Source organism: Lethenteron reissneri, chromosome 21, assembly GCF_015708825.2.
Source record: "Lethenteron reissneri isolate LAM-NWPU_2019-01 chromosome 21, ASM1570882v1, whole genome shotgun sequence".
NCBI lineage: Eukaryota > Metazoa > Chordata > Hyperoartia > Petromyzontiformes > Petromyzontidae > Lethenteron > Lethenteron reissneri.
Window position 1 is genome coordinate 11,401,990 of NC_083799.1, and position 18,769 is coordinate 11,420,758.

An 18,769-nucleotide genomic window follows, 5' to 3' on the forward strand; every position below is an offset into this window, starting at 1 on the left:
GCGGGTTACCGCCGCCGTGGTGAAAAGGTTCGCACACCGGACTTGCAATCCAGGATCGTCACCGGAGTTCGATCTTCCGGTGGGTGCAACAATTAGCAAACTTTGTTAAATCCCCCCCCCACCCCCCACGGTTCTGTTTCTTCAATGAAAGTCATTCATTCCCGTTCAACCTGACGCAAGGCAGAAACTTGTTTTGTTTTTTTGCCCTCTCGTTAAAATGACACAAAACGGACCAGACCCATTTGTACGATGCAAAACGCCAACAAAGTCAAGTGCCAGACGAATGCACACCGCGCATCGGGGACAGGACTGGCCGTGTAAACCCATGCCAGTGGTGCCATTTCCTCTCCCGCTTGAACCGCCTGCGTCTCGAATGGGCCGCGTGTTACCTTCACTGTGGGGCCCCTTTTGCTGTGTCATGGGGAGATGCTGGTCCAGGCATTGACCGAGGAAGCCAAGGAATGCAAATTACCCAGGGCCATCTCTCATCTGGTGGCGTTGAAGCCAGCGCAGGCACCTGCACGTTCATTTGCTCTCTAACAACCCAAACAGAATATAAGCTCGTTGTTGTTGAGCGTCGGCATTTGGTGAGAGAGAGAGAGAGAAAAATCATTGGAGTTTACTTCAGAATAAAATCAGCAGGCTTTGTCATACAGACGTTACACCTACAGTGTATACGTAGGGTGGGTGGTGGCAGTGGAGCTTTGCACATTGCAATTTGGACCAGACGAACCAAGTTCGATTACAAGGCTACGACTAGCATTGCGTGGTGTCTGAACCAGTCATACCTCTCACCCCCTTCACTAACCCGCACTGACCAATGTGAGGAAGTATGGTAAAAAAATTCCCTTGTCCGACATTGTGTGTGGGGAGGCCTTCATCAAGCAGTGGATTGACAAAATGGGTGTAAATTATTGTTCTGATTTGTAGGAAAGGCCTGCAATTAATTGCTTTTATAAACTAATATTTAAATCATAATGCAGGTTTTTTGGGGTTATATCGCTGATCTAAGCCAGAAAAATCCTGTATTTTGGATATTGGTCGTGAAAGCCGACGTATTAAACTGAATATTTAAGTCAATTGGCCAATGGGCCTTTTGAACCAGACGTGGATATTATTTAATTTTGGTGATGAAACAGAGACACCGTCACTGTTCATGAATGCATGCATAGGCTTCATTCGACTCATTGGTTCTATCGGTAAAGTCACGTAGGTAGAAAAATAAAATAAAATACAAAATAACATATCAATGTTTCGATCGCAACACAAGCGGTCGTCCTCAGGCGGAAAAAGGATTCATCCTGCTTGTACATACGGTGCGAAAGAAGTTCAACACATGTCCATATATGGGGGTCTCTCACACACCATTCTTCTGGTTGTGCTCGTCCCTCTCTTCGCTCTCAACAAAAACATTCTTTAAGATTCCATTCTTGGCAATGACCGTTCTGGGTCTATCTCCTCTCACTTGGAAAATGTCATCTCCAGTTTCAAAATTGGCCACAATTCCTGCGCTGATGACACTCAACTCCGCACTTCCATTGGCTCCTCTGACCCAGCCCGGGTGTGTTACTGTCCCCGTGCTATCTTGATGCAGCCTCAGCTTGAAAATTAGACTCCCTCCTGGTATGTTGAGTTCTTACGTCAGACGTGGTGCGAAATATAGGGAATCATGGCAACCCAAAAGCACATCGGATAGTCATCCTGATGTGTGGTGACACGCAGATGCTTCGTGTATACAACTTGTGGCAAATGTGTGTGTTTTAACCCCCAGGTGATAACCCATTGAGATTTATCCTCTTTTGCAAGAGAAAGCTTGCAAAACAGACGTACCTTGCAATTACACATATTTTGTGTTATCACAACCATCCTTACATCATCTTGTAGGTGAGAACATTGTAAAAAGTTCCCTGCTTCCTTCAATGAAGGCTGTTTGACTGTCCTTAAAGAACTAAACGCAAATCGAGGCAAGTTATTTGAACAACTCAATATTGGCTGACTTGGCTGACGTTGCTCGTGGCTGCGAGAACATAATTGCAGACAGTGATGGACCTATCCCAACTCACAAGGCCTGACACATGCTCTTAAAGAACACTATATTTTTATTCTTTGGGTCTTTCGGTCAAGTCACGTAGATAGGTTCAAAGAAAATAACAAACAAAAAACTATGACGTTTCGATCGCAACACAAGCGGTCGTCATCAAGAAAAGGGGGTTAGCTTCTAAAGGCAAACAGTTTATAAAGGTTTGAAATGGGCGTAGCCCAAATGTCAGCAGCATGGGCGGGGCAGCTAATGTTAATGTAAGTGGTGGGCGGCGACCGCAACGGTGGTGGGTTTTCCACCAATCAAAGAGCTGCCAGGTAAAAATTAGCATGTTAATGTAAGATCGGTGAGTGACCTCCACGGCGAGCGCGCTGAGGTGGCTATGTTAATGTGAGAGATTAGCGTGTTAATGGGAGATCGCAGAGCCATAACCTCTAGGTCGGCGCGCGAAGGTGGCTGTGTTAGTGTGAGAAAATTAACCTGTTAATGTAAAATCGGAGAGCCAAAAATAACAACTAACAACAGAAGGTAGCAGGTTGGGAACATCACAGCCAGTTATGACTTAAGCTGGTTGATAACGTCCTTACAATGATTGCTCAGTTTGTACCCATCTTCTCGGTTGAAATTGTGTCTGTGTGTATATATGGATGGCTTCATGAACGAATCTTTGTTGATAGCCAGTCTTAGAGAAATAAATTTCGTGTGAGCCCACCGCATTAAAACAATGATCAGCCACGGCCGAGGTATTGGTCCTACTGTGTCTCAGATCTACCTTATGTTCACGAACACGGTCCGAGACATGTCGCTTAGTTTCCCCAATTAACTACTGCCGCAGACACAGCTTAGTTTGTAGATGCCGGGGTATTGCATGTCAGGGATCACATCCTTCACAGATGGGATCAGATCACACATTTTATGTACTGTGTTAAATCGAACCTGGATCTTGTGTTTGCTCATGATTTTGGAAATATTTTTGGTGACCCCTGCTATGTATGGCAAGGTGATGGTTTTGATTGGGTCCTTAGATGGTTCTTTCCCAACGGTTGGGGTCACTTACGGATTGTGTAGTCTGAATATCCATTCATCTTGAGAGCTTGGTGTACGTGTTCCAGTTCACTGGCTAGGTGATGATGGTCGGAAATACATCGAGCTGTATGGTGTAGAGTTTTGATGAGGGAATTATGGGATGGATGGTGGTGGAAGTCAGGTTTTAGACAGGCATCCGTATGGGTGGCTTTCTTGTATTTAGTGTCCCATTGAGCCATCTGGTCTCTTTTCGATTAAAACATCCATCTTAGTGTACATTCCCAAAATGCAACTGTATGTCAGGCATGCACTATATATATATTTGTTAAAGTTAAGTGAAAAATTAGGGCAGCAGTTTCATTGGTATGTACGTTGAACTTCTTTCGCACCATACGTAGCCAACCATGCTAATCGGATGTGCGAATATCTTAAGTGGAACATCTTAAGCCTGGACTTAAAATGACCGATGTATCAGTCAGCAGGTGGAGAGCAAGAGGGAGTCCCAGGCAGCATTATTATCAGCAAAAGGATGAGGAGTAACCTCCCATTGAGTGGAGGTTGACTGAGGTTTTCACTAGGATTGACGTAAGAAGAGTTGCCGTAACTTATAGTTCACTTTCATCGGTCAACAAAGGCGTGGGGTGATATCGAGGCGGTTAGTCCACTGTGCTATGGACCTAGCAACACGAGTTTGGAATTCCCAGCCATGAGGATCACATCTGGTACCAATCCTGCCGGTCACTTTCCTTAACCAACCCACACTCACCAGCGTGGTGAGGTATGGTCAGACAACCCCCATGACTGTCACAACACGGGGAAGCTTTCATCCAGGCAGTGACTTGAAAAAGGGCTGTAAATATGAATAGGTTAACGAAAGCGCAGACATTTGGGATATAGGGGATGTGTTACTGGTCTGCACTGGAGATTCCAAAAAGTTTAATAATGCACTTATATCAGCTTGGAATTCCAAAAGCTCTCACAATTCTTGATTGTTCTCATAACATAGATAGGTCGTTAGTTATTTATTTATTAGAAATGTTACCATATGCATGCCTTTGTAAGCTACTTTTTAATATTATTAAAGTCATAATCAGCCACGGAACTAATCTGTTACAAAGCATTGTTGCACTCGCAGTCAAAGCTGCATTCTTGAGAGAACCAACGCTGATTGAGAGATGAAGAGAGGTGCTTGCACTGGCATGTGTTTGCATGTTTTGCATGTGTGCATGTACCCGTGCACACATGCGGTAGCGTAGCGGCCAGCGTGCTGCGCGACGACCCAGGTTCGATTCTCGTCCACGGCCAACACCATTTACAATTATCTGAACCGGTCCTGGACCTTCCCTAGGTCGACTCAGCATCAAATTAGTACCTGGTGCGGTGTGTAAACATTACCGCCAGAGAGACAAAGGCGTGGTGCTGGTCACCCACCCCATTGTGTGCCGTTCCGGCCTTCATAGGTGCTCGCTAACAGCACCTGCCCTAACATTCTGTTAAGGCTATATGGGGGATCTTTGCATTTGCTTGTGCACCACACATATTGGCGACCCAAGTTCGATTCTTGGCTACGTGCAACATTGGCAGTTGGCATTTGAAGCCGACTGGGCTTCTCCTAGGTTAGGTCAGCCTGAAATGGGTAGCTTTTGTGACGTATCAATTTCAGGAATGGGGAGATTTAGGTAGCTGTGCATATATTCTTGGCAATTACCAATTCACCGTCCTATATTGATAAATTGTTGCGATTCAGGGACCATGATTCAATTCAAGAATCGATGTTTTTTTCAGTTGCACTGACCACACTTACCCCTTTGTGTGCCTTGCCATACCTCAATAGGTGTCCACTAACTGCATTATTAGCCCCCCCGCCCCACATCTACGTTAGCTGTTGGGTCTTTGTCTTGTTACAGTACGTCCGTGTGGTTAAACTGTGGCAAGAGCAATGCTCAGTGTCACGACTCTGCGCCTGGCCAATCACCAAATGTCAGTGAAGTTAAGACACCGAAAGCAGTGAGATTGGGGGGAAAAATAAAGGTACAGGAGGAACTGATAAGCGTCCTACCTTCATCGCAATCAACGTGTTTGTTTTGTGGTTGTGGTTTGGTCATTGTGCTGTGTGCAAATGCTGTCATTTTTTTCGGAACTGGACGCTTCTTTTTTTAAAGGATTCCTGCGCGTGTGTGCATGCCTATGTGTGTACGTCATGTATAGCAACATACAGTGGATAAAAGTTGTAGATATGACGGAACAATATTCTCTCTCTTTACACGTGGGCACAAATTATAAATTGTGGCGTTCCTCCAAAGCATTTTTGCACAGCGCACTTTTATTTACTGCAATGAATGAAATGTCAGGCACTACTTGCCATGTTATAGAACAGAACAGTTGATTTAGAATTGCCCTGCGAGCTAAGAAGCTCTTGAATCGGGTTTCACCAACAAATAAAAAAAACTATTAAAAACACGTTTGCAATAGGTCGCATAAAAATTATAAATGCAAAAAATACAGCAATGAAAAGAGTAAAAAAAAATAATTATTTTTTACAATATATGACTTAATTATTCATAATCAACGTTTTTGGGTTTAGATCGCGTTTATTTATAAATGTGGCTTCAACACACCGGTGGGCTAAAGCAGTGAACTATTTGTCTTTGTCAACGTGACACATTTTTACTGATTGGCCGTGTCGGGTGGTGGAGGGTTACGACACATTTATAAATAAACGCGATCTAAACCCAAAAACGTTGATTATGAATAACATTGGTCGCGAAAGCCTACGTGTTAAACTGACTTAATTATTAATTAAATATTTCACTAAAATGAACATTAAGATTAGAGAAACATTACAAAATAGTGCATCTAGAGTGAGGAATAATATTCGATAAAATATTGCAAAACAAGGAACAGAAACGCCTTTGGTAAAATAATTTTCCTATGCAAACAACAAATGTTATTTTAACACTTGTTATTTTTCGTGACCAATATTAGTCATGATAATAGTTTTTGGGTCAGATCGCGTTATTTATAAATGTGTCGTAACCCTCCACCACCCGACACGGCCAAACAGTAAAAAATGTGTCACGTTTACAAAAGACAAATAGTTGACTACTTTAGCCCACCGGTGTGTTGAAGAGTGAATCAACATCATTTACAATTTTGAGTACAACGTTTCGCTGGTAATTACACCACTTGCTCCCGGTCTTAAATAGAGCAGCACGATGACGTCATCATTTAACCCAATCTGGTGCAGTGATTTTAGTTGAAGGGGGTTATTGTAATTATATAAGAGATTGGTAATCAATCTACATTTGAAATCATTAAATTATTATTAATTAGTATTTGTTTCCCCTATAAGGAAGAACATGCTTGTCAACAAGGACACTCAATTAATTTTAATAACGTTGAAGTGTTGTGTAAAACTAATTATTACTGGCCAAGACTAATTAGAGAATCCATTGAAATTGAGAGAAATACAAATAACTTTAATCGCTCTGACAGCTACAGGCTTAGTGCGGCCTGGAAGCGTATTATTAAATGATATATATATTACAATTACAATTCTTTGTAGGGGAAACAAATACTGATTAATAACAATTGAATGATTACCAATCTATTATATAATTACAATACCCTCCCTGCCTAAAATCACTGCACCAGATTGGGTTAAATGATGACGTAACCCTGCTGCTGCTCTATTTAAGATCGGGAGAAGGTGGAGGGCTTCACCATTCTGGCAAATTGCCCGATGATGCTGGATGTAATTACCAGCGAAACATCATACTCAAACATTTTAAATGATTATTCACTCTTCAACAGACCGGTGGGCTAAAGTAGTGAACTATTTGTCTTTTGTAAACGTCACACATATTTTACTGTTTGGCCTTGTCGGGTGGTGGAGGGTTACGACACATTTATAAATAACGCGATCTAACCCAAAAACCTTTATTATGAACAAATGTTATGGTGAGAAAAAATATAAACAAATAAAAAACAGGTCTGTCCAGTTTACTGAGATTTTTACAAACTGTAACAAACATACAGACATGCGGTTGCACTCAGTATTTATATACACAAGTTCAGCAATGACAGCGCATGCATAGCGTTTGGTAAAGAATAGAAAATGAACCATGCGATTGCGACTTTGGCCATACACATTTTTGTGTCGTGTGTCGTAAGGGGTGGAGGAGCAGTGGCGTCATGGTTTTCGAAATGCACTATTCACGACCGTACTATTTTTTTTTACCAGGTAAGGCCCACCGAGCTATGCAGCTTTTACTGGTAGGAACCTCCTGGTTACACCAGCCCACAGGGGATTATTGTGTCCGTCCGTCCGTCGTGCAGGGAGGGGCTGTGTGGGGAGGGGCTGGGTGGGGAGGAGCTGGGTGGGGAGGGGCTGGGTGGGGGGTGGGAGGGGTGGGGCTGGGTGGGGAGGGGGTGGGGCTGGGTGGGGAGGGACTGGTCACCACGTTGTGCCCTTATAAAACTCAACGTTTAACCTATTCACGCCAGCTTGTGCCCGCCCTCACAGTCGGCCATATTTGCGGAATACACCACGCCGCCGTTGACCCTGGCCATTGACCAAGCAACCCAACGTTCCTACCAGCTCCCTCCGCAGGAATGTGTTTTTTGAGAAGCGACCAGGCCATCACAATTGATAGCTCATGTGGACATTTAGAGCAGCCAAATACTCTAAACGCACGTTGATTAATTATAAATGTGGAGGAAAAAACGGAGAGAATCCAGATAAAAAAAATCCACGTGACCACACAGAGAGAGACATGCAAACTCTATATGTGAATCCGGTGACCCGAGTTTGATTCCTGGACCCAGCTGAGAAGCGGTAGCGAGTGATATCTGAACTGGTCCTGGTACCTCCCCCTCATATACTAACCCTCGCTTACCGGCGCGTGTGAAGTATGGTCAACCCCGCCCTCTCCCCCCAAATTGACCACGGAATCCAGAATTGCATTGGGCACCAGAACTCTGATTAATTATTATTTCATATAGAGAACGAAATGACACTGGACTTTAAATGCAAGCGCCCTGTACAGCCGTGTAATGTAAAGGGCGGTCCAGATGTCTTGTGACCTCCGATGAATTGACCCTTAAAATGTTTTTCGTTTGCATATTCATTTATGTTTTAAATAAACCTTAGTTAAAAAAATATGAAGTTTCACAGAATTAAAAGGGGGTCGCAAGACATCTGGACCACCCTGCATTACCCACGCGACTGCTGGCGGAAGGACCTCCAGCGGCGGGAGGTCTCGGAGATGCCCTCTCGAGGGTGATTTTGGCCTACTCTTCCACGCTGACCAGACATCTTATAAGATGTGGCGAATAACCCACGCTTGACCCCATCACACGCGACCTGGCGATAGACAAATTGTAGTGTACCCATGTATGTGTCTGCGTAAATAGAGGCGGGAGATGGACCCCAGTGACCTATGACCTTTACACTGCGGCAGCATCTATCGGGCCTCGATAAAAAAAAAGTATAACACTTTTCTTTTATCGACATTGATACACTATTATTGAAGAATAAATAATATTTAACGTCAAAAATATACATCTCATACTGGACCCTACAATCGAACCTCTCGGTTTCAACCTTCCACGTCTTCCAGTGGTCGACCATCAATGGAATCGGGACCGGGCCACGTGGCCGATGGGGCCACCTGATGCCACAAATGGCGCCATCAAAGATTCGGCGGCCTGCGAGTGCGGCCACGAACCCCAAACCACATCGTAAAAACTCCGTCGCTGTTTTCACTCCCTTAAAGGAGGAATGGACGAGATCCACTCTGCGTCTGAAAAGACAATTGATTGGATGACAAATCTAAAATGGCATCTTCATTCTGCTGCTATTGAGCCATACGAAAGAAGGAGAATTATTATTTAAATAAACATCAGCGCCTTGCTGAAGCTTAATGTTTTAAGGTGTGCTCGTTGAGTCACCAGATTGTGTCATTGTCATTGTGCAGTTTGACCGGTTTCTCTGGGGCGGCTCACGTGACAGATGGAGCTGTCGAAACAGTAATTGTTACTTTTATACCTAAGGGGCCAAGGCTGATGTTGTAACGCAGCACGTGCCAGTAGTACGTGTCCATTTAAGAAGTTCAACATACGTCCATACACAAGTACTATTTTAAATTTAGATTGAAAACTAAAATTATTTTAAAAAGCTTTTTTGTGTGTAGCTTGTTGTCCTGACCCCGCACCTCCGATTAGCACGGTGGGCTACGTACGGTGCGACATAAGTTCAACACACATAACACATTCTGATAGCAGTCTTGTTCATGTCCTGATTAAATCTGCTGCTAATAGAGGACCTCCCCACGCCTTGCGGGCTGTGAGAGCGATATGACGATACTTCAACACGTTGGCCAGTATGCGTTGATGGACGTGGGCGAAGTCCGGAACAATGTTTTTTTTTGCTGCACTGTCCACAGTGTCGATTGCAGGCTTTTATAGATGGTGGTCGCCCATCCAAGCACTATCCAAGCTCAATCAACTGCTTAGCTTCTGAAATCTGATTAAATGATTGCATAGTGCTCGGTATATTGAACTTTGTTTGCACCGCACGCAACCACCCGTGCTATTCGGAGGTGCGGAAGAAGGAAAACAACCTAAACACAAGAATCAGTTGTAAATAAATGAGTTTTCAACCTAGATTATTTTAAAGTGCGTAGCTCGCGGTCGCTTCCTAATTTCGGAAGGGTGTTCCAGATATATAAACACACAAATGCCTGATATTAAAACAACAATGCAAGTGGATTGATGCGTCAGCCAAGTGGTTTTCTTAAGGAAGCTTCGACGGGAACCGTTCCTTTAGTATACTGGAGAGATTGCGTGTTGCTTCACACAACACGAATTATTAGGTAATGTAACATTAAGTTTTTTAAAAAATAGTTTGTAACAAAAAATGACCATCAAGGTTGTTGTCTATAATCGTACTGTTGTTCATTGTTTAGCCCAAACGTAACGTGAGCACATCACTTGCATACAATTTTCATGAACACGATAATGAAACACATTTTCACAGACACAATGTGATGCGTGCATCGCGAGCATAACAATCCATTTGTGTTCGATGGATCAATGAAATGCATCGCTACATTGTGTTGATGTTGGTATCCTTCTGAGGGTCATTTGTATTTGCTAATAGTTTAAGGACTACAATTTGCTAGTCCTTGTTTCATAATGTATACTCCAAACAAAAATAAAGATCCCTTGTATAGCCTTAACAGACTGTTGGGGCAAGTACTGCTAGCGAGCACCTTTGCAGGCTAGCACAGCACACGAGGGTGTTGGCCGTGAACAGGAATCAAACCCGGGGCACCAGGTTCATAATGCAGAGCACTAACCGCTACACTACCGCTCCTCACCGTAAACACACACACACACACCAGTCTGTCCATATTTATTTTTTTAAACCATCGCAAAGTAAGTTGAATGGCCATACAGTAGCAACCCTTGACATTTTCCATCCTCGTACAGTCAACGATTACTACCAAACCTGTTGGGCAGGCTGTCTGGTGCAATTGCACCCAGGGCTGTGGATGCACGCGATTGAGTGGGCCAGGCGGCGGATGTAGATTGCAGCGGGCAGGGCAGGCCGGAGGGGCCCGGCGCTGGACTACAAAGAGGAGAGGGGCGGTGGTTGGGGCAGGTGACGAAATTTGACAGAGGGGCCCTCATTTAGTTCCTTCACGAGGGCCCCTTGATGCACGTATGTACGTTGAACTTCCTTTCGCACCGTACGTAGCAATCCGTGCTAATCGGAGGTGCGGGGGGGGGGGGAGACAATAAACACAAAAAGCAGTTCTGAAGTATTGACTTTTGCACCGATGTGATTTAAAAGTGCATAGTTCCAGTGGCTTCCTAATATCGGAAGGAAGAGCATTCCAGATGGCGGTAAAAGCTCATCTGGAAAGTGCGCGAAGCAGTGACCGTCTTTGTCCGATGGTTAGCCCGAAGCCGCTGCTGCGAGGATGACCAGAGTTTGCGTAATGGTTTATGCTCGTGTTCTTCGTTGCAAGGCCCGCGGGCCACTGGACTGGCGGCCCCCGTGGTGGCCTTTAGTGTGGCCCACTGACATGCGGTCCCCGACAATACACACACATGAAAAAAAAACCCTTGCAGGCGGTGTGGCGGCCCTCACACGGATGATGTCTTATCGGTGAAAGTGCCCCCCGAAAATTAGTGAAGAACGTTGGCTCCCGCTATTCGACGAGACCAGCAAGGTGCCAACGACGCGCCGTGTTTTCTGCTCGCTCAGGCTACGGAGAATGGTGGAGTCACAGGCGCTGGAAATCGAGCGGCTCAGGCAGCGACTCGGCCACGTGGGCCCTGCCGAGCTCTCGCCCGGAGGCTTCTGGGGGTCGTCGGCCAAGCACCGCTGCACAGCGAGCAATGCGGGGCAGCAGCAGCGTCATCATCATCATCACAACGGCCTTCCGCCTGGCACAGCAGCTGTACCCAAGCAGGTGCACTTCCAGCACAGCACGGCGACACAGAACACATTGCTTAGGACTTAATTTCACGTCACTGTTAGAAAGTTAATTTCATCAATGTCCTTCAAAGTGCCCCCCCCCCCCGCGTATTGTGGTCTTTTTTTATTCAATTCGTGGAAGTTGTTCTTGGAGATTAATTGTTCATGCATAACAAAAAAATTGCAATGCACCCGTCCCAATGTTTGGAAAAATATTGCAAAGGTATTTGCGATGTGTAGCATAAATCTCGATTTAGCAAGGGGTTTGGCAAGAAGTCTGGAAAAAAAGGAGTCTGTAATGGTGGGGGGGGGGGGGGATACCTCATGAACAAGAAATGTTTCATCTGATTGAGTGTAAAATTAGGATGCAGAATACATTTTTGTCATCTGTATCGTTGGTTAACCCCATGTATTCACATATCCTATATGTGTATCCCTCAAACGTCTAAGGCTGGCCAACAATTTGTCGTTGCCCTTTAACCTTCCGGTCACAGCAAGGACACATTTGTCAATATTCCCCCATGAACGTACACGCAAAAGAGGCTTCCACAAGCAAATACGCGTCTTTCACACTCCCACACTGATATGCATTGCTTTTTGAAACGTTAATCAACTGTACCACGTCATGGGACCTCCTTTGCCAGTATCAAAATATGATAATAGGTTTTTCCCATTTTTACGGCAACAAAACAGGTGTTAAGAGGACGCCTCTGGTCTAACACCGTTTGAGACGAGGCTCAAAAGAAAGCTGTCTCTGGTGTGGACCAATCAGTTTCAAGGACAATGCATATATTATCAGATTATGTTTTTTGTTTGCATTCTGACTCCAAGCATTGTGGTTAATGCAGACATGATTCCTTGTAAAAGGTTTCAGTTTGGTGTTTTGTTGCCAGAAAAAAGGGGAAAAAACCTATTATCAACTGCACCACGCATGAAAGAAAATAGATGTTGAACCCCCCCCTCCCTCCCCCACAAATTACACTGGAATGCAAGCTCATCTCAGTGTCTGCGACGGGAATGGAGTTGCAGACCTCGGCCAAGTCATTATGAACCATCAGTTCCGAGTGACAGAGATAGGGGCGGGGGGGGGGTGGTGGAAAAAAAACCACACACACAAAGCGGGAGAAGATGAAGTTTCAGGTTTTTATGTTGAACAGGCTGCTTGTTGTGTGCTGCGGGTGCATAACGTTTCTGCACCGTTTGCGAAGAGGAAACCCACAGCCAGTAAAGGGGAATCGGAGAGAAGAGCCGTAGCACATAACGGCACGTGCACTCTGCTCCGTACCACGCTCGCCGCTTTTCCGTAGGTGTTGTTTAAATCCGGTGGGGGGTGGGGGGAGGTTTGCATTACCGGTTACCGAAAAAAAAAAGTTTAACAAAAACGGTTACCCACAATTATATAGAAATATTATTGGTTCTTTCGGTGAAGTCACGTAGAAGGGAAATAATAAAATAATATAAAGAACCAAGAATATGAATCTCTGCAGTCACGAAAGCTTTAAATCAAAATTTATATAGAAATATTTTGACTTAAAAACCAATGGGTAACTGCTGCAGTGGCGAAACGCTACTGGGGCGGCAGTCTACCTAGCACAGGGGTCGTCAGACCAAAATAACAACTAGAGCCGCAATGCACTGTGTGGTGAATACGAGCTCGTTCTATATAAGAACGGGAGACACAGCAGAGCCTCACCATTCTGGCGAATTGCCCGATGATGCTGGATGCAATTACCAGCGAAACGTCGTACTCAAATTGTAAATGTTGTGGCTTCAACACACCGGTGGGCTAAAGCAGTGAACTATTTGTCTTTTATCAACGTGACATTTTTTTACTGATTGGCCGTGTCGGGTGGTGGAGGGTTACGACACATTTATAAATAACGCGATCTAAACCCAAAAACGTTGATTATGAAGAATATATATACCCTGGGGTTCAAACGCGATGAGGTCAAAATAGTATCTCACACCAGCACAGCACCGGTGGCAGTAACGCCATGACTACATGTGTGTGTGATCTAGTGACCCACTCTTTACAAGCTATACAATGTATTTATTTAAGGCTGAGCCACCCTAGGAGAGCTCCGGGCTAGTTTCAGACAGTGATCACCACTGATAATGTGCACAGGCAGGATTCAAACTTGGGTTATGAGGGAGAAGGGGGGGGGGGCGCTGGTAGCACAGCACGTGATCAACCACAACGATGCCCTTCGTGTCGGCTATGCACACCTTTGCACAGGTATGTAAAATAATAAACAAACAGTAAGTCATGCTTTTGGTAAAAAAAATATTTATTTCTATACTGCACTCATTTTGTCTACCTCTTTTTTGCAGTGCCCACATTGTGCTCTACAGAGCGACATCGACTGGGAGGACGAAAATGGCACCGAAAGCGACATCAATGGAACAAAACCCAATTCATGCTTCCTTCCTCCCATGCCCGGTGTAACTGAGAATGTGCTGCATTGTGCGGTAAGGGTCCCTTCACTTAGCCTAGCCAGCAGGGGATGAGAACACTTTGTCTCGCGCTCACGCCAGCCCTGCCTCTATTGTGGAAGCGTCTTGAATGCGAGTAGGCTAACTGGGGGCCACGTGTTACACCAGATGCCGACACCTCGGCGGCGTGTGTGTTAATCTGGCTCAGCAAGTACAGCACCACCGGAATGCATCGTAAGTTATTTCAAGAGCTCTCGTTTGTAAAATGACTTTTAAGATTCAGCCACCCAAAATGAATGATCGCTTTAAATTATTACAGTAATCCCAAGTGCTCAATTGTAAATGTTGTGGGTTTGCTCTCTTAATACACCGGTGTGCTGAAGTAACAACAGATTGGCACGTTTTGTTTGCATGACAAATCTTACTAATTGACTGTGTTGGATGGAGGTGGGTGTACGACACATTTATACTATGTAATCCAAGTGATAATAATGTACAACCCTTTGGCAATCCACTGCTTTGTCAATCATGGAGGTTGTCTGACGATACTTCACTGTGCTGGTCAGTGCAGATGGCCCAGGACCGGTTTACATATTACACGCCGCTGATGGGGGTGATTTGGGCAGAACCGCTGCTGGTCATATTTTGTATCTACGGTGCTTGTGTTATCGTACCATACCAGATACTCATTCTGAGTCGACCTAGGGGAGAACCACACTAGGTTTGCGTTACCACTTGCCATGGATATTAGCCATTGCCAGGAATCGGAACTACTGCACCACCACACCCCACTCACATCCACACACACCCACATGTACACACTCAACCCTTTTGTCACTCCACTGCTGGATAAGGGTCTCCCGACGCCCTGCAGTTATTTTACCGTCCTTCACCATATTCCACAAACCTGCACTGATGCCCCTCAGTGAAGGTTGGTGAAGTATAAATGTGTGTGGGGGGGGGGGGGGGACATAGCGCAGTACAACAATGGAGTTTGATGTGCTGCCTTTGCACTGTCAACAACTGCCTTCTGCCTTTTCTAGATTTGAAGCTTTCGTGACTGCAAGGATTCATATGCTTAGGTTTTTTTGTGTTGCCTCCGAAACGTCGTAATTTTTATTTGATTTTTATTTTACTTTTATTCATTTAAATTTTTTACCTACGTGACTTTACCGAAAAAACCTGAGAATATTCTGCCGTTTCGCCGGGCAGCGCCTGAACGAGGCCCTCTCAGCCGGCGAGACGCACCGGGCCCACGTGCACTCAGCTGCCGAACAAGTGGCGGCACACCTGGGCTCGCGGGCCCTCCGCAAGGGGTCTCGCGACTCAGCGAGGGGTCGCCAAGTGGAGGAATCGAGCAGCGGGTCGGCTTGCTCCAGCACCTGCGCTTTCAGCGTCGACGCGGATAGAAGAGGTTTATACATTGCCCTTAATGGGGGTTTAATATATATTTTTTTACATTTGAACGTATTTGGTGGTACACCGGTGCGCGGGGGAAAAAAAAAAGCAACAATTTTTGCAAGAATATTTTTTTTTCGCGCGATTCGCAACTCCGGTCAGAAAATCTAGGCGGAGTGGTTAGTACGTCAAAATCAGTTCTCGTGATGTCGAAGCAGTCGGAAGACGAATCTCAATTCAAATTTAGATTTCAGACGGTTTTATGAGGACCCAGTGTGTTATGCTGCACCGGTTTACCCACCAATACGTCCACTTTCCAAATGAGATTGAAAGCGACTATGCATTAGCTCCATAATGGGTGGGGGGGGGGGGACACATGATTAACTCTCGAAAATATGAACAAACTGTATTATACAGTTATGTTAGCTATGAGGGATTTTCCCTATTAAACAGCCAGCAAAATCAAAGGATTGTCCATATTTTGAGGCACAATCTAACGCAATAAGAGAACTATTTAAAATTGTGTAAACGTGTTTTCACTTGACAACTACTTTTCTTACTTGCAAATCTGATAGTTGCACAGACAAAAGCACTTTGGAACAATGAGCACGAATGGCTTTTTCATAACTTCTCCGTACTATCGTGGTAAATCTTCACAACAAGGTGAGAAGCCTTTGAGAATAAAAGTACCTTTTGTTCAAGCGAGGCCTCCATAGCACAGAGAGTAAATTTAGTTATTCAAAACAGCACCATATACAGTGATACCTCGGTTCACGAACGCTTCTGTTCACGAACAACTCGGTTCACGAACAGAAAAGTTCATAAAAATATGCTCCGGTTCACGAACGCTTCTGTTCACGAACAACTCGGTTCACGAACAGAAAAGTTCATAAAAATATGCTTCGGTTCACGAACTCCGCTTCGGTTCACGAACAGGAGCCGCGGCCATTTTATGCTAATTCCAGGCTGTCACATGGTCGTGACTTCCTGTAGGAAGATTGTGGAGAGAAGAAGAGACACCGAAAGAAGTACTGTGAGTACTGTGAAGACACTTTCAGTGACTTTTTGGTGTGCTTTTTAGCACATACAGTACTGTACTGTACTACTGTACTGTACAATACTGTACTTACTGTATTGTACAGTTCACCCATTTGAGTGCTTACTGAAGTCATCTCAAGCAAGGTTAGTGTTCTCTCTTTATACATTACTAAACTGTACAGTACTAATGTGTATTGTAATTTGTTTCATATTTTTGTGCTTCAAAAAACAAAAAAAAAGGTCAGAACGGATTAACCGGATTTACATTTAACCCTATGGGAAAATGTGCCTCGGTTCACGACCAATTCGGTTCGCGACCAGAGTCAGTTCATGAATTAAGTTCGTGAACTGAGGTATCACTGTAAATGGTATGAAGAGACACATCATTACTATGAGTGAGAACCTCAGTTTAAATATAACACCTATAAAAAAGACATTTTGCAGTCTATATCAACTTGTAAGACTGCTTGTAAAAGTGCCAGCTCCTGTGGAGATTATGTCGCACGGTGATTCACGTGGTTTTATTGGAACCAGGTTGACCTTGAGAAGGTTACAGGTGAATGGAATTGTTTGCCCTAAGGACTTTGACAAATAGAAATGCTCGTATGAATTGCAAGAAAACTAAATTAAATGTTCACGATAGTGATTTTTTTTTATATTGCCAAATACTGTACATTGACATAAAAAATAAGCTTTTGTGCATAATTATACCAGACAAGAGTGCAATAATAAATCTTAGATCATAGACATGAGAGACAAATAAAATAGGAGGAAACACTTTTACCAATCAACGCTCCACCAATTCGTGCAAGCCACAATTTAATCTCGCTCGCTTTTCGCCGACCAACATGAGGCACCGAAGAAGTTTTTTGTTTTTTTACCAATACAGGTTGTAATCGTTCTATTTCCTCATTAAATGAGAATATTCACCAGCATTCCAAATTTTGCCTACCCCCCCCCCCCCATCCTGAACTGTAGGTCAGACTTCAGTGAGCTGGGACAAAGACCGCGTGTGCGATCTGCCAGGGACATATGGAGGGATTTTCACGTCGCTGGATGGTGCGCGAGGAGAGGTGAGTCTCTGGCGTCAACAACACATTCCTCTCCGTCGTGTCGTCGAAGGTGACATTCACGTCTGCGCTAATCCCTTGGGGAGTTGCCCTGATAAATGCTTATTGTTAATAACCGCGTTTCACACAGGGTTCGTCTGCCCGCGGGACAACAGCGTGGCAACAAGGCGGGGGGACGAATGATGGGTGGGGGGGGGGGTAGCTAATTCTCATTGTACAACACCTGTAAAGGAAGCCTCCATCAATGAGTCGCATGCATTTATTGTGCACCGATTCTTCATTTGCATACAATTACTTTTATGGTGGTTGCATCTGGTATGCTTTGATGCCAGCAACAGGTTTAGTCTCTTTGCGGAGAATGTTTTTGCAGGCGCGAATTTTTTTTGTACAGCGGTGCAACTGCACTGAGGCCCGCAGGCCACGGGGGCTTGAGGGCCAGGCTATGAAGAGGGGACATTGGACAGGGCACCCTATTTCATGGAGTTGGCCAAATCATAGCACGTGGGATCACAGAGCTTCAGGCAATTGTTGGCACCAATTTCGCTTGCCTTTCCCGTGCCCCTATACAAAACCTATGCACGTTACACATTCTAAATTGTTTTGAGATTGCAATATGCATGAATGATGCCATATGAAAAGAACACATATACTTAATTATTTTATCACTTGCACAATATCCCGTGCCAACGATGCTACGATACTGCTCTGAGCCACCCCAAGCAGTAAACTGGGATTTGGATTGTGTGACCACATTCCGCGGTGTCTGCATTGCGTGCGCCCAGTCCTGCTGCAGCGCAGGACGTCGACGTAGCGGCCTCTCCCTGGACTCCAGCCGGCCCAGCGACGGTAGCATCAGCGAGGACGAACCGCTGAGCGGCACCGAGCGCCGCGTACCCCGGCGTCCCGACCTCTGGGCGGAAACTCAGAATCCAGAGCCCTTGGCGCTCCTTCCTGACGGGGCTGAACGCGAGGGCCGGGACGCGGATCCAGGCGCGGTTGTCGCGGTCGCGGACGGAGTCAAGGAGGTCGCGGTGGAGCCGGGCCTGGTGATCGCGCGCCGTCTGTCCGAGGAGAGGCCCTCGGCTGCCGAGATGGGCATCACGCACTCCTTCGACCCGGGGGGCCGGGCACAGCCCAGGGCCCGCCGGCCGTTCGCCCGCAAGAGTGGCCAGGCGGAGGCGTCCCCGCCGCCGCAGTCCAACTGCGCGCTCAGGCGGCTGAAGAAATTTCAACTGAGCCAGCTCACCTGCAAACTGAGGTGACTCGCCGAAATGG

General features: G+C 45.3%; 1 protein-coding gene across 1 annotated transcript in view; it reads left to right on the forward strand.

Moving 5' to 3' along the window:
- The window catches only part of LOC133345232 (uncharacterized), a 34,103-nt gene that overhangs the window by 14,045 nt on the left and 1,289 nt on the right, over positions 1–18,769 (forward strand). Inside the window, exons 3-7 of the mRNA XM_061555810.1 lie at positions 11,343–11,550; positions 13,887–14,024; positions 15,201–15,402; positions 17,403–17,497; positions 18,277–18,752. Coding sequence (XP_061411794.1) covers positions 11,343–11,550; positions 13,887–14,024; positions 15,201–15,402; positions 17,403–17,497; positions 18,277–18,752 — 1,119 coding nt within the window. The remainder of the gene's footprint in view (positions 1–11,342; positions 11,551–13,886; positions 14,025–15,200; positions 15,403–17,402; positions 17,498–18,276; positions 18,753–18,769) is intronic.